Source organism: Oryctolagus cuniculus, chromosome 11 (assembly GCF_051225735.1).
Source record: "Oryctolagus cuniculus isolate XC-2025 breed Fujian yellow rabbit chromosome 11, ASM5122573v1, whole genome shotgun sequence".
Taxonomy (NCBI): domain Eukaryota; kingdom Metazoa; phylum Chordata; class Mammalia; order Lagomorpha; family Leporidae; genus Oryctolagus; species Oryctolagus cuniculus.
The window spans coordinates 30,835,973-30,863,684 of record NC_142877.1 but is presented as its reverse complement, the minus strand read 5'-3'; the positions used below and the strand labels follow the sequence as shown (position 1 = coordinate 30,863,684).

The following is a 27,712-nucleotide window of genomic DNA, read 5'->3' as shown; positions in this document are numbered from 1 at the left end:
GGTTGCTCTAATATGGCACTGCAAGCAGTGGCTTAACCCACTGCACCACAAGGTTGGCTGACCCCTCAGACCAACTATTTGCAGAATCTAAGGGCAAGTGATATATCCGAATGGACCTTACAAATCACAAAAGTTACACAATAGAAGATCAATATGCTACAAAACAAATCAAACATAACTTTTTTCCCAGCTTTTATTCTTTTAATATCTTAACAAAAGATGATTCCTTAAATTTTAAAAAACCTTTGAAAAATATACAGTTTTCATATTATTTACATGACATTTGGGTACAGGTTCCAATGTCTTACAAACATGGCTATGTCAGATGCCGGGGAAGAGGCAGAGGTAACGGACGTGTTCTCGCTTCAGCTGCCTTTGTTCCTTGTCTTCCTGCCGTACACACAATTAGGCACCTGAGAGGCTGGAAGACTGCTGAACACGAACTTCAATACCTCAATTTTGTTTGCTCATCTTATTTGCAAAACTTACTGTATTTTAAATCACCTTATAACTTTATTTCATTCACAGCTAACTATTCTCGTTCTCCTAAACGATCAAATATCAAATACATGAACTGCTGGTGGGTACATGGATCTAAGAATCGAATGTGAAAGTGGACAGCCAAGTTACGTAGGATATATGTTTAAACCAGGGAAATTCCCTAGTGCTTGGTGGGCAATCAAATTCTACTTAAAGAGTCAGTTCTTCTGTTTCCATTCTCTGGATCAAGTTTCTAAAAAACCTATCAAAAAAAGACTGACGATAATCAGAATAATTATCTCCTATAAATTAATCAAGAAACCTAAGATTAAAAATTCTAAATTATAGTTTTATTTGTATTTAAAAATACATTGGAAATTCTGCATTTGCCCATGATCAAGCTTATTTTCAATGCGAATTACTTAAATGTTGAGGACATGGTTTGTTCCGACAAGTCCTTTTGGAGCTGAACACCAAAACCACTGTAGATTTCCACGGGCCCTGCAGCCAAGGACGTCTACTGCCTCCCTGCTCATCGTGCTGGATGACGTTCATCGCCCTTTTATCACCTGAACAGTTTTCCGACCGTAATGATAGTAACTGTACGCTGATGCAGCAGTGGTGAAAGCTGTAAAACACCTTTTACGGAAGGGAAAAATAAAATTTGTTGTCAAATCTAAAAATACAGTAACAGCATCATAAAGTACACATGTTAAAGATCTACTTAAAGATAAAAGGCTATGTGGTATAATTTGTTTAAATAAAAGAATATAAACTTTTCTTTTAAAGATATACTCATTTATTTATTTATTATTTTTTTAATTTGACAGGTAGAGTTACAGACAGTGAGAGGGAGAGACAGAGAGAAAGGTCTTCCTTCCGTTGGTTCACTCCCCAAATGGCAGCTACGGCTGGCACTGCACCGATCCGAAGCTAGGATCCAGGTGTTTCTTCCTAGTCTCCCAAGCGAGTGTAGGGGCCCAAGCACTTGGGCCATCCTCCACTGCCCTCTCGGGCCACAGCAGAGAGCTGGACTGGAAGAGGAGCAACCGAAACTAGAACCTGGTGCCCATATAGGATGCAGGCGCCGCAGGCGGAGGATTAACCAAGTGAGCCACGGCGCTGGCCCTTGTTTTTTTTTAAAGGTTTATTTTATTTGAAAGGGAGAGTTCAGAGAGGGAGAGGCAGAGACACAGAGAAATTGTCCATCTGTTGGTTCACTCTCCAAATGGCTGCAACAGTCAGCACTGAGCCAAGCTGAAGCTGGGATTCTGGAACTCCATGCAGGTCTCCCACTTGGGTGCAGAGGCCCAAGCACTTGGGCTGTCCTCCGCTGCTTTCCCAGGCACATTAGCAAAGAACTGGATTGGAAGTGGAGCAGCCAGGAGTTGAACTGGTGCCCATATGGGATGCCAATGCTGCAGGTACCAGCTTAACCTGCAAAGCCACAGTGCCAGCCCCAGTATATTTATTTGAAAGTCAAATCCACAGACAGTGCTCTTCCATCTGCTGGTTCACTCCCCGAGTGGCTGCCAACAGCCAGGGCTGAGGTAGGCTGAAGCTGAGAGCGAGGAGCCTTATCTGGGTCTCCCATGTGGGTAGCAGGGGCCCAAGTACTTGGGACATTTTTCTGCTGCTTTTCCCAGGCCATTACAAGGAGCTAGATTGGAAGTGGAGCAGCTGGGACATGAACTGGTGCCCATATGGGATGTTGGCATTGCAGGCGGAGGCAACTTTACCTGCTATGCCACAACGCTGGCCCCAATGGCCCCATAAGACAAGAAATTAATCTAGTTAATGAGCTCTAAAAATTAATGACAACACTAGAAGCTGTCATACTCGACATTAGTCTAGCTGTTACGTTCTAAGTTTATTCTCAATTTCATCCTACAGATGAGGGAATGGACCCCCACAGAACCTGCTCAGGGACTGCGCCAGAACTGCGTTTGTGCCTGGCTTCCTTCTAAAGCCCATGTGCCCTTTCCACATGCAGCCTAGAGTATCAAACTCTATTTCCTGCAGCCTGTGTGAGCTCTAGGGCTCGACGAGTCGTTTTAAATGGATTCCGCTGTCTCTTCTGGCTTTTCCTTAAGTGGACTGCCAGAGTAACCAGATCCTTGGTGTGACACGAGCAATGCCTGGGGCACGCTGAATGCTCGTGACCAGCAGGTGACTTTTCACGGACACATGGCTTCTGTTTTAATTCTGTTTCCATCTCTGTAAACTGTCAGAATAAAGAGAGAATGTGTGTGGCAATTACCTGGAAATAACACTACCTCCATGTTCTTACTGAGTACCTTTAGCAAGGGCTAACTTGTTTTGTGCTATGTGTTTCTAATTTAAAAAAAAAAAAAAAAAAAAACTGTTTTAAATTTTCCATGGACCAATCGCTTCTGTTTCCACCAGGTGAGGCAGAATCATCAATACTCATTTTTGTTTGATTCCAAATCTATCCATGCCAGTTTGATATTCTAAACTCACAGATAAACCAGTAAAACATACATGTTTGAATAACTGTTATTATTGAAAACTAAGCTGGATGCAAAATTTAGACTCAATAAAGGCAAGTTGATAAAAAAAAATAGTGTTGAACAGGCAAGATGATTGTAAAAGGACTGGAGAAAAATGGTAAAGACCCAGACAGTTCCCATACTCAGACGGCTTTTGCAAATGTTTTAAGCCCTTGCATCACCTGAAAGAAACAAAACCGGAGCAGGCCTTTGCTGCAGCAGCTGAGCCTCCTGGCATGCCTTCTCCCGTTAGCTGAGTGCCTGGGTTCAAGTTCTAGCTCTGTTTCTGATTCCAGCTTCCTGCTGCTGTGTACTCTGGGAGGTTGAACTGATGGCTCAAGTACTTGGGTTCTTGACACCTACTTGGAGGCCTGGACTAAGTCCTAGGCTCCTGGTTTCAGCCTGGCCCAGCCCCCGGCCATTGCCAGCACTTGGGAAGTGAACCAGCAGATGGAAGATCTGTCTCTCTCCCTGCCTTTTAAATAATAATTTACAAAAAAGAAGAAGAAGAAAGAAACAAAAAAGAAAAGCAGAGAGGTTGTATTATGGATGTAATTCATTCAAGAAAGAAAAAACTCCTACTAATACACCAGTATTCAAAAAGCATTTTTCCTACATCAGAAGATGTAAGATAAATCAGAATGAATGTGCACTTACATAGGCGCATTTTGAACTCTGGAAGTTTGCATCTGACACATTTTCAAGACTATAAATAAGCAATTGGCAAAACAATTCAAATTCCTTCCTCCAGGTCTCCCTCCCACCACCCCTCCCCCTTCACTAGGCTGGGCTCACTTTCTCTCCCACTCTCCTGTACTCTGACAGTGCACAGGGTCTGCACCTCATGGCCTCCCGTCTCTGCCTGTACAAAATCCACCTACACCTCCTGGCTCAAGTGTCACTTACTCTCTGAAGCTCTCCTTCTCCTTTCTACCTGGAAGTTTCTTTTCCTTCTCTGAAACCTTAACACATGATCAGTGCCTCTCATCCTTTTACTTTGCATGAAACTACTTCTAAATCCCACACTTGATACTAAGTAACCCTCTTACGAATGGTGTCTACCAACCACACAATACAGCCACCACTTTATCTAGTTGGTGCCCAATAAACACTTGGAGAACAAGCTAACGCTAGGATTGTCCCAAAAAGCCATTTCGTGGACATTCTCAGAGAGTAATTCCAAAGGTAGCTTACCAAAGCATCTGAAGGTAAATGCTGTCAGCATAATTGAACACTGGAGCTGCCAAAGAAGCTGCCACCAAGATTAACTGGACTGCTGTGTTTACCTAAAAAAACCAAACAAACAAAAACAAAACAAAAAAGAGTTACAGATGAATAGTGCCAACAAGTGGCAAATGGAGCCTGTTTCAAGTCTGCCAGACAGGGCAGAGCCTATGACACTGTGACACAGCACATCGTCAGTATGCTTGATGCTAGGGCAGGCAACATCCCTGCCGCAGAGGCTGACATCTGCAGGCGGGAACACACAGAAGCACCACCTTCACCAACTGAGTCATCTGTCTGCACAGCTGCCCTTGGACTTCCAAACAGTTCAATCATGTCACAAAATTCTTTGCCTTTTCTCCAACTGTCTTTTAAAACAGCCCTATGACAACATAAATAATTGAGTTACCTCTTCATAAGAAAAAAGATAATGAGTTATGTGGCTCGCCTGCAGTCACAGCAGACAACAGGACCAAGCCCGCAACCCCGATTTGCCAGTGCCTCATCCAGTGCTTCTCTCACCTGCCTACCTGTCAGAGCCTATGAGGTGAGCACATTGCAATGCATTCACCTCATGAAAGAGCCTCTCTGCAGGAAATGAGTAGGATGCTCTACCCTGAAAGCACAGGAGAGAAAAGAAAACACAACTAGAAATAACACTTGGTGTGGAAGTATGCTGTGAGAATCTGCCAGGTGTCAAACAGGAGGGGATGTGCACAGGGAAGCATCTCTGTTCTAGCACACTCATTCTGTACCTAAAGAACAAAGATTTGACTTGATTTTCAAAAATAATAAATTTTGTCTGAAATTTTGTCTTCCTACAAGAACAGGGCTTTGCTTAAGGCATCTGTTCCAGTACCATTTCAATAATCCACTTTCTGGGTACTGTTATACTCAAATTACTGTATTTCATACAAGCCAAAAAACCCTGTGTATGTAAGTGAAAGTCTTTCCCTGGTAGTCTGTCCTGAAGATGACCAGCCTCCCTACCCTGTTAGAGCTGTCGTAAGGAATGAGACAAAACAATGACTTCAGAAACTTATCAGAGCTACTTGAAAAACAAATATGGGTTCAGAGCCATTAACAGCATCCTTTTTGTATAATGTTCTACAATTATTACCCTGAAGAGGCTCAGGAAAACAGAATGGACAATTGACAGCAGCAGTTGTTTATCAGTGAGCAGAACTTTCTCTCATACCTTTCCACTTAGCAGTCAATCTTGAAAATGAAAGGATCTTATTATCCAGTGTTTTCCCCACTGTGCGGGAGGCAGTGAACCCATGAGGGGCTCTTCATCATCCCTTTTCATCTCATTCAGAAAGTAATTACATCCCAACCTCTTCACCTTCCATGCCTCTATTACCTCAGAGGCTCAAACTCTCAAACCACTAAGTAAAGCACAGTGCTTTACAAAGGGTTGAAAAGCTTGGTGAACAAAATAATTGGGACTTAAAGTTGTCTGCCTGACCCCATTCGCTAATCCCTCTAGTCAATACATTTAAATCTGTCTCATTTTCAGCTGCTTTTGACTGAGGTTTATAAAAATTCACAAAGGAATAACTTAAAAGGATGTTTTATGTCTCTTACCTTGCTGATGAATGTTGGTTTTAACCTAGCAGTGGCATAGCAAGGATTGAAATACTTAGCTAGCGTTCGCTGTCAGAGGATACAAAAAAAAAAAAAAAAAAAGAGTATTCAACTTGTTGTTCAAGCCAAAAACAAACAAGTAGTTATTACACGCAGGTGGCAGTCACTGAGCGCTTACTGTAGTGTGGCCCTAGCCAGCTAAACTACTAATATGCATCTTCTTTATTCCACTGTGTGAGCAGTATCTACAGTCTTCATGAAGCATACACAGGCTATTGAAAATCAACTTTATGAATGAAAAAACAAAAATAGTAAAATACTGACCTATTTCCATGGGGATTGGTAACCAAAAGAAGTTATTATGTTGTGTTTATGTGCTCAGATATTTATAGAACCAATGAACAATTAAGCAAGCAAATCACACTGTGATTGTAAAAAAGCACTTCTAGACAATCCCTTATAGAGGCCAACGTAGATGACAACATGGCTTGAGTAGGTACAAACCCCTCTAACAGTTTCCTGCCAGCAATGGGGCTAACAGGTCTGGGTCTCACAGGAGTGGGTGGTCAAATAGCAACATGGTTACTTTTTTTAATTCCTGGTAAATGAACTTTTTAAATTGCCATAAATTATTCCCATAAATTGAAACAGCATACAAAAGAGAGGATCTTTACTTAAAAATATTTTTTTTTTTGCCTGAGGTCTTAGTAACACTAAAAGAATTTCTTTTTTCAAAACAAACTCACCGGTGTTGGAAGAGTTCGATATCGGACATAAAAAACAGCAGCAATCAACATTACATCTCTTGAAATTATCAAATAAGTAAGTGGAACTGAAAATCAAATAGAAAATAACTTTAGGATTTTGGAAACTACTAACAGACATTATAAATACAATAAAGCTTCATTCAGCCATTATAACATGAATTGGTATTCCTCGTAAGAAAAATTTTATAATAAACACTTATGGATGGTTTAGGGTTCTTCACGAAAACACCCGTTTTATTCTCTTTTTAAGCTGTCCTTAAAGCAAGTTCAGACCATGGCTTTGGGAGTCTATGCCTGCCTTTCAGAATGCTGATCCTCACATCTCATTTCTTCCTTGCTTCTGCTTTTAAGCTATACACCTACAGTTCCCACACTCAGTTCACCATCTCCAGCTTCTTTGTTACTTCTTCGTTTGGTGAGTGTGGAACAGATCACTGACCATGCTCATTAGAATTAGATGCAAAGACAGACAAAAAAGCTGAGGACACCCAGGGAGCCAAACTCCTCTTCAGTCTCAGGAGCATTAATGGCTGGCTTCTGCCACTTTCTTCTCTTTGCTATATGTACAACTTTGCTATATGTACAACACGAATTCTTCCATTCTTCGCTAGCTAACTCCTACCCAGGAAACTGCTATTTTTCTTCCTATTTAATCATTCAATGAATTCAACTTGTCAACAGTTTTATTCCAAGTTCAATATCCATTACCCAAAATGGTTGAGCGTTTTAGGTTTAATATTTGCACAGATACTACCAACTGAGCATCCCTAACCTCAAAATCCAAAATCTGAAACTTTTTGAACATCCTATGTTGACACTTGCAAAGCTCATGATTTCAACTAGGGATGCTCCATCTGTATGCCTCAGACTTTACAGCAGGGACCCAGAGCCACAGAAGGCTATGTCTGGTGGGTACCCAAGGGACATCTGCAATGTTACTGAATGAGAACGGGAGGGCCAGAGAACTGGCTTTATACCCTTCTGCACTGCAGGAAGTTTTAACCAGGAATCTGTATCTTTGATGGTTTTTTAATCCCCCTCTTGTTTTAAAGGGAAACTAAACTCTTAAGTCCACTCAGTTCAAATTGTCTCAATTACTAAAATAAAAGGCTCATAGACACCTCTTCCATAAAGCCTCCAAAACGCTCTTATGAATTATTTGGGCCTGTACTTATGGTCTTCTCCCATATTAACATTCTACTGGCTCTGCAAACAAAATCTCAATAACTGCAGATTTAAAATTTATACCGTGGCTGTAGATGATACAAGTATTGAACCTTGGCTTATTCGTGGGTGACAACACAATTCCAAAGAGAAAATGCTCATATACTCAAGCCATGGCATTTGCAGCAAATACTCTATTAGTCAAGCAAGAAAATAGCATATCATGATTTTTAGTACTTTTTTTTTTAACCTGTAAAGCACTTTTTCCACAGCAATCACTAGCTGGCAAAATCTGACAACAATCACTCTTAAAATACAGCAAACTCATGCAAATTAAAATCCATGAATAGTAAACATGGGAGGAAAAAACACCACCACACATATGCAAGGATGTAGGATCCACAGAACTCACACACTATAGTTGGGGCAGCACATCAGACTCCAGCCCAGCACTGTGCTCAAGCGATTAGCATCTCTGGACTCAGAACACCCACTCTAACAGTTTGGTGGGTTGCTTTATAATAGCAAGCATTCAATTCACCAAGAAGATACAATTCCAACTTATATGTACTTAACAACATGACTTCAAAACATGCAAAGCAAAATCAGAACTACAAAGGAAAAAAAATGGAAAACTAGACATACAGTAGGAAATTTTAACTCGTTCTCTCAGTAACTGACAGAGGACTGCAGACCAAAAGTGGGGGAAATGGTCAGTAAATAAACAGAAAATTTAAACGCCTGGGGGCCGGCGCTGTGGCATAGCGGGTAAAGTCGCTGCTTGCAGTGCCGGCATCCCATGTAGACGCCACTGATTGCTCCACTTCCAATCCAGCTCTCTGCAATGGCCTGGGGAAGCAGTGGAAGATGGCCCAAGTGCTTAAGCTCCTGCACCCGTGTGGGAGATCCGGAGAAAGCTCTTAGCTCCTGGCTTCTGATCTGTGCAGCTCTGGCCGTTGCAGCCATTTGGGGAATGAACCATTGGATGGAAGACCTCTTTCTCTCTCTGCTCTGTTTCTCTGTACCTCTGCCTTTCAAATAAATAAATGAATCTTTTTTTAAGATTTACTTATTTTTCTAAAGATTTACTTATTTGAAAGTCAGAGTTACACAGAGAGAGAAGGAGAGGCAGAGAGAAAGAGAAAGAGGGAGAGAGAGAGAGGTCTTCATCCACTGGTTCACTCCTCAACTGGCCTCAACGGTCAGAGCTGAGCTGATCCAAAGCCAGGAGCCAGGGTCTCTTTCTTTTGGGTCTCCCACGCGGGTGCAGGGGCCCAAGGACTTGGGCCATCTTCTACTACTTTTCCAGGCCACAGCAGAGAGCTGGATCAGAAGTGGGGCAGCCAGGACTCGAACCAGCATCCATATGGGATGCCAACACTGTAGGCGGCAGCTTTACCTGCTACGCCACGGCGCCAACCCTCCCTTTGTCTTTCCAAGAAATAAACATAAATAACATTTTAAAAAATAAAAATAAAGATGCCCATATTCCATACGGGAGTGCCCGGGAGACATCAGTGATGGCTCAAGTAACTGGGTTCCTGCCACCCATGTGGGAGAACTGCATTGTTCCTGGCTTCTGGCTCTGGCCTTGACTCAGTCACTACGGGCACAGGGGAATGAAATTAGCAGATGGGAGCACTCTCTTCTCTGTCTCTCAAATAAATAAAATAAAAAAACCCAATGAAATAATTTTAAAAAGTCAATGAGAGCACTATAAGTATGTTTAAAAAACGTAAAAGAAATGGACAAGTTCCTAGAAAAAACATCACAACTTACAAAACGGTCAGATCATTAAACCTGAATCATCCTGTAACAACTAAAATCAATCAGGATGGCACTGTGGTGCAGTAGGTCAAAGTCCCAGCCTGCAGGGCCAGCAACACGAATGAGCGCTTTTTCAAGCCCTGGCTGCTCTACTTCCAATCCAGCTCCCTGCTCACGTGCCTGGGAAACCAGTGGAGGATGGTCCAAGTCCTTGGGTCCCTGTACCCACGTGGAAGACCCAGAAGAAACTCCTGGCTCCTGGCTTCAGATCAGCCCAGCTCTGGCCATCACAGCCATTTGGGGAGTGAGCCAGAGGATGGAAGATCTCTCTATTTTTGTCTCTACCTCTCTCTGCAACTTTGTCTTTCAAATAAATAAAAAATAAACCTTAAAAAAAAAATCAATGACTTATTTTGAAACTTTTTCCCAAAGAAAACTCCAGGTTTCAATGGCTTCAACAAATTCTACAAAACATTTGAAGTCAAAATAATTGGAATCTCACAAACATCTCTCAAGAATAGGAAAAAAAAGCAGCCCCTAATTTGTTTTATGAGACTAGCTTATAAATTTGATACTAAAATCATAACAAGGCTATTCAAAGAAAAGTATTCCAAGGTCAATCTGGTGAATTTACATGCAAAGATTTCAAAATAAATAAATAAATCTTTTTTTTAAAAAATCAAAAATGTAATTTACAATTCATTAACTCCTTAAAGGGAAAAATTATTCAATCATAACACACAAAGAAAAAAGTTTGATAAAATTCAATACTCAATTATGACAGAAAGTCTTAAACTCCCAACAGAAGTGAACTTAACCTGAAAAAAGGAGTATGTACAAAACCAGGAATAATCCACAGTGAAATATTAAAAGTCTTTCTCTTGGCCGGCGCCGCGGCTCAATAGGCTAATCCTCCGCCTTGCAGCGCTGGCATACCGGGTTCTAGTCCCGGTCAGGGTGCCGGATTCTGTCCTGGTTGCCCCTCTTCCAGTAGGGCACTGCACCCCATGGGAGACCAGGAGAAGCACCTGGCTCCTGCCTTCAGATCAGCGCGGTGCGCCGGTCGCAGCACGCCGGCTGTGGCGGCCATTGGAGAGTGAACCAACGGCAAAAGGAAGACCTTTCTCTCTGTCTCTCTCACTATCCACTCTACCTGTCAAAAACACAAATTAAAAAAAAAAAAAAAAAAAAAAAGTCTTTCTCTGAGATGGGAAAAAACAGACTCTAGGCTCCTGGCTTTGGATCAGCCCAGCTTTGGTCATTGTGGCAATCTAGGGAGTGAACCAGCAGATGGAAGACCTCTCTCCTCTCTCTCTCTCTGCTTCTGTAACTCTGCCTTTCAAATAAATAATCTTAAAAAAAAAAAAAAAGGTAAAAGGATTAGAAAAGATCATTAATCATACAGACACATAACTAAGGATACAGAAAATGCAACATAATTTATATTTATATTATGGGTGAGAATTAGTTTTGCTGGACAAAACTCAACATTAAGAACAACTGATTTTTAGCATTATCAATAACAAGCAGTTATTACAAAATGAAATTTTAAAAGCTACCATTTAGAAAAGCATCAAGAACTATCAAGTATACAGGAATAAATCTAAAGAAGAAAGGCTTACTGTCTCTCTGGAGAAAACTTAGAAAACTTTTGGGACATTAAAGACACCAAAATAGAGTAGATACATGAATCTGTGAACCAGAAGACCTGATATCATAAAAATGTCAGTTTTTCCAAATAGTTCCATAAATTCAATGCAACCCTCATCAAAAACCCAACAGATTTTTTTTTTTTCTAGAGAATTGCTGATTCTGGAAAAAGGTGATTATAAAATGTATATACCAGGGCCGGCTCTGTGGCACAGCGGGTTAAAGCCCTGGCCTGAAGCACAGGCATCCCATATGGACACCGGTTCTAGTCCCGGCTGCTCCTCTTCCGATCCAGCTCTCTGCTGTAGCCTGGGAAAGCAGTGGAAGATGGCCCAAGTCCTTGGGCCCCTGCACCCACGAGGGAGACCCAGAAGAAGCTCCTGGCTTTGGATCGGCACAGCTCCGACCGTTGTGGCCATCTGGGGAGTCAACTAGCAGATGGAAGACTACTCTCTCTCTCTTTACCTCTCTCTCTCTGTAACTCCATCCTTCAAATAAATAAAATCTTTAAAAAAAATGTATATACCAAATGGAAAGGGCTAAGAATATCCAAAGTGGAAGGATTTGTTCTACCAGATATGAAGACCTTTAGCAAAGCAATACTAAGAGTGGTATTGTTGCAAAGACAGATAAATCAATAGAAAAAAAACCAGACAACCCAGAAATGAACCCATTTATGTGACACTGGAATAAGTCTGGAAAACATACTTTTTAACAAAAAGTGCTAGGATAATGAGGTGTCCATACAAGCTACTAGAAAATGAATTTTTAAGAAAGCTTTTTTAAACAACTAGGGAAAAGAATCTTCAATGCTTTCTAATACAAAACAGAGCCACATATAAAGGAAAAGGTATCAGAATGCAATGAGACTTCACAGCAAGATGGAAGCTGGAAGTCTATGGGATAAGATCTTTAAAATTCTGAATGGAAAAGGTTTGCAATTGAAAACTAATACCCAGTTCAACTTTGAGTCAAGTGAAAGGTTAGCATGAAGATATTGTAGATGCTCAAGACCTCCCTTGCTGCCATGCTGTACCCTTTCACAGAAAATACCTGAGCATCCACTCCACCAAAAGGAGTAGCTAACAAAAAGCAAGACATGGGAGCATGGGAAGAAAAAGACCCAACAAGAAAAGAAAAAACGCAACCACTCAGAGTAACAGTGAAGAGAAGTCCCAGCTTGGAAAGCAGTCCACACCAATTATTTAACTAAGGCTCACAGTAATATTATTTGTAATACCAAAAGCCTGGAAATTATTCCCATGTTCCACAGGTAAACGACCAGGCCCAAACTGAACAACACAAAACAACACAACAGATACATCTGAATTTTGAATAATGTGAACAGGATGCATTCCAGGTCTTTTTCTGAAAGTATTTCTATTCTTTAAAATGGGAGTATCCCCACCCCTTTAACCACCCCTCCCATCCACACACACACCCCTCAGTTGTCACTTTCAAAGAAGCACATAAGTACAAACATGTGTCCAATTTATTTTTTTGATTTAGTGTGAAAACTTAGAAGACTACAGGTATAGGAGCAGAAGAAACCCCAGCTTGAGGGGATTACAGGAGACTGAAACACCACTACACTTTTTCTTACCAAATGCCAATAACATAATGAAAGATCACAAGGGCTTCTGTGTTCTCAGAGCCTATCTCTAACTTTTAAAAAGAAAATTTAATCTGCTCTGAGGGAGAACAACTGATTGAGAAATATGGCTAAAACTAAAACGAACAACCAGAAAAGCACGCATGCAAATTACAAAAAGATTATAAAATTTTGTTAAGAGTATTCAGACGATGCACAGACTATATATATATATGATATTAAAATTGTATAATAGTGTCTAAATAAGGATTTCAGAGTCCTTACTATGATTAAACTGTATTTAATAGAGATAATAGACTTAGGAAAACTTTAAATTTTTTTTAATGCTAGGCACTAAAAATATATACTATAGCACCAAAAGATTCTAGAGTAGTAAGAATTGGCACTGTGAAATAGTTGCTCAATTTAATCTTAAAAGGAAAATTACTAAGAAAACAGCTAATTCTAATACAGTAAGGACATAAATTCTAACAATAGAACAGTCTGATAAATAAAACAGTTCAACAGTTTAAAATCAGGGTAACAGTTAAAAGTTGAAAAATATATTTTTGAAACCAAAGTTATTTGTCTCCAAAGAGAAATCCTAAGCTAATGCCATTCTTCCCTGTGCTATTTAAAAATACGCATGATGGCGTTCTTACCTGGAATAAGATCTGCATAGGTCAAGCTAATATATAAGATACTGATAAGTATTTTATCAGCAAGTGGATCAAGAGCACTTCCCAAAGCTGATTTTTGATTGGCCCAGTTTCGAGCAATAAATCCATCCAACTGAAAATAAAAGTTTTTTTTAATAAATGTCATAATAGGAACAGAGTGGATATTTTGACGCTTAAGAGATACCAGAATAACAACTACACTTTCATAGAATATATAATCTCTTGTGTCTTATACCCAAACATCCTCATTCTTTCACTACTATATGTTTAGTTTTTAAATTGGTAATCAGTCAAAAAATATTTTCACATTTCTATAGTACTTTTTCTTCTCAGGATCTTTTAGTTATATCTCAGTATTTTCACAATGTCCCTTTTGGGGATGAACCAGACACAAACTTACAATATATGAACCCAAACAAAACTTACAGAAAGCACGAATGACAGAGCCTGGACTAGAAGCCCCATCTTTTGAGCCTTGGCCTAGTTCACTACAGCCAAAATTGCTGCTTTCACTTGCAAGCATACTCTTTAACTACAGGATGCTAAACTTTCACAACCCTATCCATACCATGGACCAAATCTCTTTAAATTCATTATTTTTCAATTTATTTTGTGTAATACTCTGACCAATCTGAATTGCCTGTACTTGAATTAAAAACTCAATCCTTTATACTTCCCTAGGTAAACTACTTCTTTTTATTACTGTCATTAAAAATGAATTACCGAAGCAGAGTCCCACCTAGTAGATAATGAGTCAAACGGGGCCTCCATAATTAGTTGCCAACACCTGAATCTTCTGCCAACACCTGAATCTTCCCATAAAAATCCAGATCTCCAGCCCAACTTGAGAGAGAGATGGGGCCACCAGATGGACTGAAACAAGAACTGCCTAGCTACATGAAACAGACAGATACTGCCAGCTGGACCCAAGTCCCTACCTGCATTTACTCACTTAACTTCAAGCTTCAACATGTTTTCTATTCCTATTTCTAGGGGAAAAGAGAAAATTAATTTAGATGTAATTAAACATGGAACACTTTAATACATCAAAATGGTAAGTCTTCCACATCTCAATTCCAAACGGTTACGGGAGAAAGCAGGAGCACAGGACCCTAAGAACTTGGTCTTTGTAGTGAAACACAACTCGTTCTAGCCCTGGCTCTGCCACTGACTAGCTGTGTGACCTCCATCAAGGAATGTGGCCTCCGTAAGCCCCAGTTTCCTCATCTGTGAAACAGAGCCGGGTTGGCTGTCTTCAGCACATGATGTGATTAATACTCGTTTAGTGATCAGCATTGAGTAAAACCTCAAAAAAAAAAAGGCAGTCACTAGCTATTACTATTGCAATTGACTCCCTCTGTTTTCTTCTTAAGTAGGCTTGGGGTAATGCTGTCTAATCTAAAGTGCCTAGAAGAGGTGGGGCCTTGGAAGACACAGGTTTCAGTTCAGTTTCTGATCTCAGAGAACTTAATCGTACACTCTTTCACTACATCGCCCTCTTGTCCTCACTATTCCTCTAAGCCTTTTTTTTTTTATAATAAGTATATTTATTTATTTTTTTATTTTTTGACAGGCAGAGTGGATAGTGAGAGAGAGAGAGACAGAGAGAAAGGTCTTCCTTTTGCCGTTGGTTCACCCTCCAATGGCCGCCGCGGCAGGCGTGCTGTAGCCGGCGCATCGCGCTGATCCGATGTCAGGAGCCAGGTGCTTCTCCTGGTCTCCCATGGGGTGCAGGGCCCAAGTACTTGGGCCATCCTCCACTGCCCTCCCTGGCCACAGCAGAGAGCTGGCCTGGAAGAGGCGCAACCGGGACAGAATCTGGCACCCCGATCGGGACTAGAACCCGGTGTGCCAGCGCTGCAAGGCGGAGGATTAGCCTAGTGAGCCGCGGCACCGGCCATCTCTAAGCCCCCTTACCTTAGATTCCAAAGGCATCAACAGCATCATCCCTTTGCAAACATCTCTAACGCCTCACTCCGCTCTCCTTCAACCCTGCCTAACACAACCATTTGCGTACTCTAGGCCTGCACCCAAGTGCCTGACACTGCTCAAGAAAAACATAAACGGGCTGGCTGGTCTCACTTCAAATTTGTGACCTCACATCTCCTGTGGGTACTCTGTCATGCTGGGCAACGCACTTACCGTCTGCTTTCACACTGTCTGCTCTCACTGCAAGACCTCCTTTCTCTCTCCTACAGCCTATATTTTCCTTAAGAAAAAAAATCATGTCCTCACAGTCCCACCACTGAACCATCTCCATTCACGTTCTCTCTATCTTCCCTGCTCTCTGACCTCGAGCCTCTGACGCTCTGGAAGTTATCTCCCTTCTTCCCTCTGTGGCCTGCATCATCAATCTCTTCCTTTCTGCCTGATCATTTAATTAACTGAAGTTGAGGAATAAACCAGGGGATGGGAGCGCTGCTTTTCAAATTACAAAAATAGATATAGATATAGATAAAGATATAGATACAGATATAGATATAGATATAGATATCGGGGCACATATTTGGCACAGCAGTGAAGATACCACTTAGGATGCCCACATCCCATTTGGGATACCCACATCCTGTATCAGAGTACCTGGGTTCAAGTCCCAGCTCTACCCCTGCTTCCAGCTTGCTACACCCTGGGAGGCAGTAGGAGACGGCACAATAGTGATGTTCCTGCCAACATTGCGACACCTAGACTGAGATTCTGGCTCCTGGCTTCAGCCTCGGCTGCTGAGGGCATTTGGGGCATGAACCAGCGGATAAATGATTTCTCTCTTTCTCTCTACCTTTCAAATAAAATAAGTAATTTTTTTAACAACAAAAATTAAAAGTTTATTTCGTTGCAAAAATAATTTCTGAAATCCATGCATAAGTTTTCCATAATATGCATTCTTCATGCACTTTTTTTTTTTTTTTTTTTTTGACAGGCAGAGTGGACAGTGAGAGAGAGAGACAGAGAGAAAGGTCTTCCTTTGCCGTTGGTTCACCCTCCAATGGCCACCGCGGCCGGCGCACTGCGCTGATCCGAAGCCAGGAGCCAGGTACTTCTCCTGGTCTCCCATGCAGGTGCAGGGCCCAAGGACTTGGGCCATCCTCCACTGCACTCCCTGGCCACAGCAGAGAGCTGGCCTGGAAGAGGGGCAACTGGGACAGAATCCGGCGCCCTGACCGGGACTAGAACCCGGTGTGCCGGCGCCGCTAGGCAGAGGATTAGCCTGTTAAGCCGCGGCGCCGGGTCTTCATGCACTCTTTCTTAAGATCTCCTATATGCATATATTTAAAAAATTTTTGCACCAAAATAAATTTTTCTAATTCCATTTTCCATGAATTGTTTGAAGTACTTTCGTGTCTTTAAAACTACCCTTCCTTGGGGCGCTGGCATCCCATATGAGCGCTGGTCCAAGTCCCGGCTGCTCCACTTCTGATCCAGCTCTCTGCTGTGGCCTGGGAAAGCAGTGGAAGATGTTCCAAGTGCTTGGGCCCCTGCACCCACGTGGGAGACCTAGTGGAAGCTCCTGGCTCCTGGCTTCAGATCGGTACAGCTCTAGCTGTTGCAGCCAATTGGGGAGTAAACCAGCAGATGGAAGATCTCTCTATCTCTGCCCCTCTTCTCTTTGTGTAACTCTGACTTTCAAATAGATAAATAAATCTTAAAAAAAAAAAAAAAAAAAAAAAAAACCCTACCCTTCCTCGACCCTATTCCTGTACAAAGCAAAGCTTCTTCAAAGCAATGTCCACTGCAGTTACCTCTTCACCTCTGCTCTTCAACCCGCCCACTCCAATCACGGCCACCCCTCTAGAAACAGTGCTTGGAGGTCACCAGTGAATTCTGTAGTTTGAGGGTGGCCTCCACGTCAGCGCAGTGCTTCCTTCACTTACCTCTGGGACACCGCACTGTCTTTCTTTGTTCCTTGCCCACTATTCCTTCTCAGTTCCTTTCCTAGAGTCTTCCTGTGGTTCAGTTCTTTGACCCCTTGTCTCTCTTCTACCTAAGCGTAGGGGATTTCACTCAAACTCAGCCACCTATCTCTGATGGTTCTCAAATCCACATCTCTAATCATGACTTTCTCCAACATCACACCACTACACTCAATTGTGCAACTGGTGCCTCTGTGTGGACAGACATCAGAATTCATGGTATTTTTCCCTAATCTCTATCCTATTCCAAGTGATGTTCACCACAGAAAATGTACCTCCATTTTCTTGGGGTTTGAAAGGAGAGAAAAAGAAAGAGCGTAGCATTCAGATTAGACTTTTCTTTCTCTCATTGGGTCAACCCATCGATTTCTCCACACTATTTTCAAAACTTGTCCCAAACTCATCCACTTCTCTCCAACTCCAAACTCCACTCCAGTCCAAGCTACCCACCCCATCCCCCTCCCAACCAGTTGCTCTGCTTCTACTGTTCATTCCTATCACATTCTCCATATACAAGACACACATCAGACCTTGTCATTTCCCTAACTGGCCACTTCCTCTGTGACCCATCTGGAAGCATCAAAACCTCCCTGGAATAAATGTGAAATGTAGTGCCAGTTAATTCAGGTTTCTACACACATCATCTTACGTATTTAGAAAAATGTTAATGAGGTCTCTCTCCCACTCAGTGAATATTGCAATTTCACGTGGCAGCTAGGAGAGGGGTGAAAAACTAGCATACAGATAAAAAAAACATGAATCCAGTAACTGAAACTAATCCTGTCTGTCATTATCGATATGATAGTCTTTGAGGGACTTGAGATCATACTGAGTGGAAGCCTTCAGGCTTCAGAGAGAAAAGCAGGGGTTACAGAAAAGGCGAAAGACTGTTAGAATGGGGAGAGATGGTGACCAACAGCAGCTAAGCTCTGGAGGAAGATAGGCGAGAGCCAATCTGGAGGCTGTGACTGACATACATTTGGAAGTGCCACAGAGCAATACAAATGCTCTCTTTTTGTTAGCCCTCCAACCTCTTGCTTACCAATGTTACTATTACTGGGTGGGTGGGATACTGTTTCTATGAACCTAAAAAGGAACAGCTGGTATTACAGAGAAAGACACCATGCAAAGTTTACCTAAAATAAATTTTAAGTAAATTTTGAACAAAGCTTTTCAAACATAAATCAGTTTGAAAAGGCACCAAATTATTACTGCCTGTCTAGGGGCTCACATGGATGTCAGACCAGCCTTGTAAAAGAACATATTTTATCTATTTGTGTCTATACATTCTAACTTTATCCTGACTTCAAATTCTTGCTCTGCCTTCATCCTGTTGCCCTCTACTGTTTTTGTAGCATGTATAGTTTTATACACCATTTAAAATCCATTATGAAACAAAGTAGGTGATAAATAATGTCAACATAATAGCTGGCCAGTCCACAAAGGCTGATGGAACTCAGAATGTGGCCTTCTGTCCCAATTTTTTCCCAGTTCTAATTTAAAGTCACCCAAATAAATCTTCCCCTCCCACAACAATGGTATCAAGGAGCTCTTTTCTCCTTTGTTCCCTGTCTATTGGGGGAGTGGAAGGAGCAAGGAGGTTCAATGCCCAGCTCAGAGAAGTCTTGTGCAGGGCAGCTAAGGGATGTAGAATGGGGCACAGGGACCATCTGCTAGCATTAAGCCTGAGCAAAGCTCTGGTCTTTACAAGTTCCCTGGGTCACAGCATAGTTCCCTCAGTCATAACAACCAGGCCACCGCCTCCCCACTCCAACAGGAAAACCAACTCTGGCTGCTGATCAGAGTGTTTCTATTAAGAAGACATTAAAAAGCAGTCCCTCTTCTGCCTCCCTACAACCTTTATTTCCTCTCTTAGGTCATAAATAGAAAACCAGTCCCACACAGATGCTACTTACACATGCTTCACAAAGCAATAGGTCAAAATCATCTTGAGAATGTCCTTCCAAGGACATGCTAACTAACACTGGGTTATTTTGCTTAGTTGTAGTGACCCTGGGATTTGGAAAGGGAGCAAAATGAAGAGCGTACACTTACAACTTACCAAATCAGTTAGCCCAGCTAAAGCAAAAACTCCTAGGGCGATATTAAAATCTTCTTCAATAATCAAATAGCCCAAAACTGGAGCCAAGCCAATTCTCGTCATTGACAACATATTTGGGATTGTCCATGGGTTTTCATACTGAAAGACAAAGACAATGAAATGTAAATGAAACACCATAAATTCACACTTTAATTGTATAGGTTAGAAAAATAGGGTCAGAAATTATAGAAACTTCAAATTTAACTTTGAATTTTTAAATCCATTCTGTTCTTTTTATAGATATTTCTCTAAAATCATCTTACAAGAATACAGAAGATGAAGATGTATCATGTACCCAAACACAGACCAAAAGGTTTAACAGACATAGTGTAGGTTTTCTTCCTAAAGAAAGAAGAGACAGGGCCAGCGTTGTGGCATAGTGGGGAAAGCTGCCACCTGCGGCATCGGCATCCTATATGGATGCAGGTTTAAGTCCCAGTTGCTCCACTTCTGATCCAGTTCCCTGATAATATGCCTGGAACAGCAGTGGGAGATGGCCCACGTATTTGGGCCCCTGCACTCAAGTGGGAGATCAAGCCAAAGGAGGCTCCAGGCTCCTGGCTTGGGATTGGCCCAGCTCTGGAGACTGTGGCCATTTGGGGATTGAACCAGTGGATAGAGGATCTCTCTCTCTCTCTGTAACTCTGCCTTCCAAATAAATAAATCTTAAAACGAAAGAAAAGAGACAAATATGCCTTATCTACCATATAAGTTAAACCTTCAATATACAACTTCATCCTAAGAATTTAGAACTTTGAACATTCTGCTTTTACAAGTAAAACTTCCAGAAGATGCCTTGTAAGTGGATAAAGAGTCTAGAAGCCTACAGAAAAAAAGTTAAATTTGCAACCCCACGCATGTTGGCTTGAGACACTAAGAGTACCTCTGCCTAATTGCAATCTATCAATCAAAGAAATGCTAAATGCTGTACACAGTCTATGCAGAAATGAAGAGCAGAAAAAAAAATACCCAGATTTAATTCTGCACTGAGACTTTTTTTTTTTTTTTTTTTTTTTTTTTTTTGACAGGCAGAGTGGACAGTGAGAGAGAGAGACAGAGAGAAAGGTCTTCCTTTGCCATTGGTTCACCCTCCAATGGCCACCGCGGCCGGCACACCGCGCTGATCCGATGGCAGGAGCCAGGTGCTTCTCCTGGTCTCCCATGGGGTGCAGGGCCCAAGCACTTGGGCCATCCTCCACTGCACTCCCTGGCCACAGCAGAGAGCTGGCCTGGAAGAGGGGCAACTGGGACAGAATCCGGCACCCCGACCGGGACTAGAACCCGGTGTGCCGGCGCCGCAAGGCGGAGGATTAGCCTTGTGAGCCGTGGCGCCAGCCACTTGCACTGAGACTTGCTGAAAGGAAATGGAGACAGAAGTAGACTGAGATTTTTGAAAATAAAGAGAAACCTTGTAAATCTGTTCAAAACAACCACAGAAACATCAGAATCCGGAGCAGACGCTCGGGTTTCACGGCGCCATGGTGGAGCCCCCATTCCTTGAAGCTTCACACAGAGCCAGGCTGCTGACGTGGGCACTAACAAAGGGCTCTGAGACAGCTGGTCTGAAGGAATCCATCCCTGCTTTGCCAGACAGAATCTGACTGGCAACAGGGTGTTCCACTTTTTTTTTTTTTTTTTTTTTTTTGACAGGCAAAGTGGACAGTGAGAGAGACAGAGAGAAAGGTCTTCCTTTGCCGTTGGTTCACCCCCTAATGGCCGCTGCGGCTGGCGAGCTGTGGCCGGTGCACCACGCTGATCCAAAGCCAGGAGCCAGGTGCTTCTCCTGGTCTCCCATGGGGTGCAGGGCCCAAGCACTTGGGCCATCCTCCACTGCCTCCCCAGGCCACAGCAGAGAGCTGGCCTGGAAGAGGGGCAACCGGGACAGAATCCAGCACCCTGACTGGGACTAGAACCCGATGTGCTGGCGACACTAGGTGGAGGACTAGCCTAGTGAGCCGCGGTGCCAGCCAGGGTATTCCACTTTAAATCGCCTCTGCGGAAGACACCTTGCACAACAGTGCAGAACCGTGTACAGAAATAGCTCCAAGGAAATGCCTTCTCTAAAGCCTGTGGGCCTTTTCCTCCAAGACCTCCAGTTCCACCCCCATGGGGCCTTGTCTTCACAAGGAATAACCTTACTTAACTTCTTTCTTAATCAGTCATCAACATGCCTGAACCTAAATTTTGGTTTTAAAATGCATGGGGGAGGGGAGAAGACACCTTTTACAATACCACTAATCACCCTGTAAGAAAAGGCATTCTCTAAAGAGGGTGAATCTGTGTTTATCTACAGAACCTACCAGGAAAGCATCTCAGCTTCGAGGGGTAACAGCGTGGCTGTTGGCATTAAGTGGCAGAATACTGTCAATTGAAAGCTATAGCAAAACTTTAAATTCTGTAAGAAACAATCATCAAACAAGAAGCAATATAAACCTCCACTCCGGCATTTTTTAGGGAAAGCACATCACCTCGCACAACTAAATGAAAACATTCTTGGAATATATCCCAATTTCAAGTTCAAAGATTAGAGGGTGTTTGAGAGTCCACAGAACTCTCAGAGTACAGAACAAGTCACAAAGACAAGATTCAATGTTCCAGCAACTCACAGAAATGGTGAGGGGAGGAAGAGGATTAACAACAACAACAAAATCAGAAGGGAGAACCCCAAAGTTGTTCTTAGATCCACAGGGCAAAAATATAAAGAGTTGCAAACCACCAATCATTCCATCTGGTCAATTAACAAACAGTCCCGGATGTTGCTGGAACAGGTAAGGGGTTCTTTTCAGCACCACACAAAGTATTTCTGTTGCAGGCAGGTCCCTCATTCATTTCTAATGGTTACATTTGTCAAAATTTCTAAATTAATGTTAGGAGAGCTAATCTCAGATTACCCAACCAGATAACCTGTGGCATACTCGACCAACTACTGCCGTTCTGGGAAGGCTTCCAGCCAGGATATGGCAACGTCAAAGCGTCCAGCAGGCAAACCCCAACATGCTCCAGCTACTTGTGGAGTTGAGACCCCTGCCGGGATGCGGCCACCTCAACCCATGCTGTACAACTGATGAAAGCAGTACACGGGCTCAGTGAAGACATAACAATTGAAGATGTAATAATTGCATGAGTGCTGCTAACATGACATCAAAAGCTCACCCACACTCATGCTCTGGGGTCTTCTGCCTGGGCGGTATTTCAACAGGTGCGTGGACAAGTGTTTCCTTCCGTTATCTCACGACTACTTAACTTTTTTTTTCTATAGAGGTTAAGACACCTTTTGTTACGACCTATTTAATTACTCTCCGTCCTATAATGCGTTAAAGTTAGCAAAGGTCAAACGATGGCGGGCCAAATCTGCACAAGCAAACACAAGGGTATGGATACTTTTCTGAAAATTCCCACAGACCTGCTCCAAGGATCCGGGATTCGCTTCAGAAAAATAAAACTAAGCTTTTAATAGGCCAGGCGAGGGCTATTTTTACCAACGCAGAGGCCGCTCTAGTAACCGGTGCGGGGAGAGTGCGTGGCCACCCAGAACGCAGGTGGAACCAGCTGTCGCCCGACAGAATGACCTGCCTGGAATTTCTCTCGGGGAACTGGTTTCAAAGTTCTGAAGCAGACGGGACCAGAGCACGTTACTGCGTCCAAAGCCGAGCCCCGCAGGGCCGGCGACCCCAGCCCAAGGCCGGCCCCCCGCCGCCTTCGGGGTACGTACCAGGCTGGCGGCGCCGGCCGGGCCCCACCGGCTGCTCGAGGCCTCGGCGGCGGCGCCTCCTCCGGCCGCGGCCCCGGAGGCCGCCTTCCCCGTCCCGGAGCAGTGGTTCCGCGGGCTGGCCCCCAGCAACCGCAGGCTGAGCGCGGCCGGGCGCAGCCACCAGCGCTCCGCTAGGCAGCCTAGGCAGCAGGGCGCGGGCGGCAGCAGGGCCCCGCGGGCGCGCCCCTTGCTCGGCCGCACCCCCGGCGCCCAGGCGGCACCGCCGCGCAGGGCCGCCCACGAGCCGCGCGCCACGCGTGAGGCCAGCATGGCCCCTGAGGCGGCGGGAGTTCAGCAGTCTTGGGCACCGGCCAGCCGCTTCTCCGTGGAGTCACCGCAATCCCGCGAAACTTCGCTTGCCGCCACCTCCATACCAGCTCCCTAGCCCCAGCACGCTCCGCTTACACAGGTGGCCTGGAGCCGCCAAGAGCGGACGCTTTTGCGACGATTTTGCGACACGGTCGTTGCCCGGCTGCCCAGCGCCCCTGGCGGCAGTGGGAGGCGGGCGTCTCTCCGCCCCTAGCTCCACGCCAGCACCCTTGGGGGAGGCCGGGGTCGTCAGGCAGCCAGTGTGGCCAAGGACTGTCAGGACCCATCTCAGGCCCCTGGCTCGTCCTGCAGGCCGCTGGTTTGTGCGGTGCTCTATGGTCATCGAGGGAGGTCTAAATGTTAGTGTTTGGTAGAAAAGTAAGTGGTAAGTGCAAAGATGCATATACCCAAAATGGAGCATTGCAAAATGTAATAATAGCAACCACTAATTGTTTCCCTGGAGAGCGCTCGCCATGTAGGCTATCGAGCATTTGTGCACTTAATTCTCCCGGCCACTCTAATGATTGGCTCCGTTATTAGTTTTACTCTCAATATAAGTAAATTCAGGGTTAGAGAGGTTAAGACACTTCCTTATTCTAAGAGTATCCAAGACATTATGAATCAGCTCAGCATTCAGATTCAGCATGAACATGTTGTACATTATGTTTATAGACCTATTATTAACATTGCAATGATACAGAACTTTTTTCTTGAGTTTGTATCAAAGTGAATTTGAATTTCTTGTGGTATCTCCCCTAACCTAGTTTTGATTTTTAAAATTTATTGGAGAGGCAGAGTTACACACACATGCAAAGAAAAAGATAAATCTTCCTACAACAACATAAATAGGGAACATCATTTTTTAAAAATCTTTTGTTTAATTAATGCAAATTTCATAGGTACAACTTGAGAAATATAGTGGCTCTTCCCCCATACCTGCCCTCCCACCCCACCTCTTACTCTCTCTCCCATCCCATTCTTCATTAGATTCATTTTTAGTTAACTTTATATACAGAAGACAACTCTGTACTAAGTAGGGATTTTAACAGTTTGCACCCCCTTACACACACACAACATATAAATTAATGTTAAGAATAAGTTTTGCAGTTAATTCTCAGAGAATACATCCTTCTTTGGTGGTTCCTTCTTGCCACTGGGGTCTCACTCACAGAGATCCTTCATGTAGGATTTATTTATTTTTATTTTTTATTTTTTTGCCACGATGTCTTGGCTTTCCCTGTCTGAAATGCTCTCATGGACATTTCGGCCATATCTGAGTGCCCTAGGGGCTGATTCTGAGGTCAGGGTGTTACTTAAAGCAATTGTCTTTCTGGAGTCTGCTGTGTGGACTGCTTCCCATGTTGGACATTCCCTCCTTTTTAATTCTATCTATTATTATTGCAGGCACTTGATGCTATTTATATGTTTAACACTTAATCCTATCTATATGTTCATTTTAACACTTAATATAACTTTAACAATTAAGATGGCATTTTACCCCAATTTTAATGGGATTTGGAGTCCCATGACAAGTTTTTTTTTTTTTTTTTTTTTTTTTTTTTTTAGTAAATATAAATTTCCAAAGTACAGTTTATGGAATACAATGGCTCACCCCCCATGACAAGTTTTTAAACTGTACCCTTGGAGGTAAGTCAGTAGGACTGTATGCAGAACTATATAGCTTTATAGTTACAGACTTCCTCCTCCCTCTATTATTCCCCCTCTTATTTTTTACTGAGGTCTATTTTCAACTGACTTCATATATGTATGATTAACTCTAAGAGTTCAACATATAGTATGAAGAGCCATTGCTTCTCAAAGTGTCAGTTTCACTTCTATAGCTTTCATTTTGGGTGCTCTATTGGTTATCACAGATCAGGGAGAACACATAGCATTTGTCACTTTGGGGCTGGCTTACTTCACTAAGTATGAAGTTTTCCAGATTGATCCATTTTGTTGCAAATGACGGGATTTCATTTTTTATTGCTGTGTAGTGTTCCATAGTATACCTATCCCATAATCTCTTTATCCAGTCTTGGGTTGGTTCCATGTCTTGGCTATTGTGAACTGAGCTGCAATAAACAACATGGAGATGCAGATAGCTCTTTTGTTTAGTTATTTAATTTCCCTTGGTGGATTCCCAGGAGTGGGATGGCTGGGTCATATGGTAGGTCGATATTCAGATTTCTGAGGTATTTCCATACTGCCTTCCATAGTGGCTTTGCCAGCTTGCATTCCCACCAATAGTGGATTAGGGTACCTTTTTCACCACATCCTCTCTAGCATTTGTTGTTTGTTGATTTCTGTATAAGGGCCATTCTAATGGAATGAGGTGAGGCCTCCTTGTGGTTTTGATTTGCATTTCCCTGACAGCTAGTGGTCCTGAACATTTTTTCATGTGTCTGTTGGCCATTCGGATTTCAGGGAACAGCTTTATAAATCAGAAATCCTGACCTCTTCTAAATGAATAAATGCATAAAGATTCGGTTTATGGAAAATGATTATAAAGATTATCTATAACCTTTTATGAGTAGATATGGCAAAATCACATTTATTCTATGACTGTGCCATATCAAGAGTGAGATGTATGTTTCTTATTGTTTAAACCTTAAACTATGGTGAAACTGTTTTTTTTTAATTTAAGGAACTTTTCCATGCTATTGACCAGTATGAATTTATTCTTCATCCTAGATAGAAGTTCTTTTAAATAACACTGATTGAGTGGCATCTACTGAAATTGACTCTTGGAAAAGAGATACTGGAGAGACAAAGATAGTAGATAACAGTGTGTCTTTCCTTAGGGAGTATGTATTTTGTTCGTTCACTTCATTTACATAGGATGTTATCTGTATCCATTTAAAACCCACTTAGACTTTTTTTTTGTTACATTTAAAATGTTCTATATTAAATTTAGATACATAAGAATTTTAAAAATCATCTTTTTCCTTAAGGTATGTTTCAATCTTTCCAATAAAATTGATTATATTGATCTGTTTAAAAAAAAAAAAAAGATAAATCTTCCATCTGTTGGTTCATTCCCTCAATTGCTGCAACAGCCAGGGCTGGGCAAGGCCAAAGCCAGGAGCTCCATCCAGATCTCCCACAAGGGTGCAGGGGCCCAAGCACTTGGGTCATCTTCTGCCACTTTCCCAGGCCATTAGCAGGGAGCTGGATGGGAAGTAGAGCATCATGGACACAAACCAGGGCTCATGAGATGCTGGCAACACACACAGCAGCTTAAGCTTAGTCCATGCACCTAGGAAAGGGAAAGTTCAGCTGAAACTGGACTTAACTGTAGATCTGAGCAGTGTATCGGGAGATTATCTTCAGTTTTCTATGCACATGCTAAATACTGATGAGAGAGAAAAACGTTTGTACTAGCAATGTAAAAAGAACGGGGCATGGCTCACTTGGTTAATCCTCTGCCTGAGGTGCCAGCATCCCATATGGGTGCCCGGTTCTAGTCCCAGTTGCTCCTCTTCCAGTCCAGCTCTCTGCTGTGGCCCAAGAGGGCAGTGGAGGATGGCCCAGGTGCTTGGGCCCCTGCACCCACACGGGAGACCAGGAGGAGGCACCTGGCTCCTGGCTTCGGATCGGTGCAGCGTGCCGGCCGTGGCGGCCATTTGGGGAGTGAACCAACGGAGGGAAGACCTTTCTGTCCAAAAAAAAAAGAACTTTTAAATTAAGCATCCTCATTCATAGATACAGGTTCCAGGAAACCCTGATTGGGGGAAGGGGGGCGGGGAAGTGGGCAGAAGGAGCAAGGGGAAATGCCTACACCAGCGATGCAGCTTTGTCCTTATAGCCCCAGGAATAGGTGGGGGAGGCACTCCATTTGGCCCCAAAGTAAAAGAGGTTGGGGGTGTGGCTGGAGGGTTTGTAATGATTTTTGGACCCTGGAGAGCTGGACCACAGGGGGAAATGTAAACAACTTTGGTTGTCTGGCCCTTTAATTGATGGGTGCTAAATAAACAAATACAGAGGCCAGCATAGTGGCACAGGTTAAACCTCTCGGTCCCAGCTGCTCTGCTTCCAATCCAGCTCCCCTGCCAATGTGCCTGCGAAAGCAGCAGCAGAAGCGCTTGGGTCCATGCCACTGACATCACAGACCTGGATGGGGTTCTGGGCTACAGGCTTCAGCATGGCCCCACCCCTGCCTTTGTAGCCATTTGAGTGAACCAGAAGATGGAAAATCTTTCTGTCTCTCCCTCTGTCACTCTTTC

At 43.1% G+C, this 27,712-nt stretch overlaps 1 protein-coding gene across 4 annotated transcripts; it reads right to left on the bottom strand.

The window, feature by feature from the left end:
- Positions 1 to 179: 179 nt before the first annotated feature.
- On the bottom strand, positions 180 to 23,618 carry CRLS1 (cardiolipin synthase 1). Of its 4 annotated transcripts, XM_051846188.3 has the most exons (8): positions 23,142 to 23,597; positions 19,391 to 19,528; positions 13,403 to 13,532; positions 6,548 to 6,633; positions 5,802 to 5,870; positions 4,185 to 4,276; positions 3,648 to 3,696; positions 180 to 1,119 (listed from the first exon to the last, which is right to left on the bottom strand). In XM_051846188.3, the coding sequence occupies exons 1-8, from the start codon at positions 23,448 to 23,450 to the stop codon at positions 889 to 891; spliced, it is 1,104 nt and encodes a 367-aa protein (XP_051702148.1). In that variant the 5' UTR covers positions 23,451 to 23,597; the 3' UTR covers positions 180 to 888. The 4 variants fall into 4 exon arrangements, 3 of the variants coding, with proteins under 3 accessions (XP_051702148.1, XP_051702150.1, XP_089163390.1); XM_051846190.3 differs by lacking the exon at positions 3,648 to 3,696 and having other exon boundaries at positions 23,142 to 23,618; XM_089307264.1 differs by lacking the exon at positions 13,403 to 13,532 and having other exon boundaries at positions 23,142 to 23,595.
- Positions 23,619 to 27,712: the final 4,094 nt, after the last annotated feature.

What these genes read in the sequence shown, in the direction of transcription:
- CRLS1 (XM_051846188.3), bottom strand. Translation starts at nt 23,450, where the DNA reads ATGCTGGCCTCACGCGTGGCGCGCGGCTCGTGGGCGGCCCTGCGCGGC. An exon ending in AACCAACATTCATCAGCAAG is followed by an intron (nt 4,277 to 5,801) that starts GTAAGAGACATA and finishes TGGTTTTTTTAG; the next exon opens with GTAAACACAGCAGTCCAGTT. An exon ending in AGAGTTCAAAATGCGCCTAT is followed by an intron (nt 1,120 to 3,647) that starts GTAAGTGCACAT and finishes CTTCCGTAAAAG; the next exon opens with GTGTTTTACAGCTTTCACCA.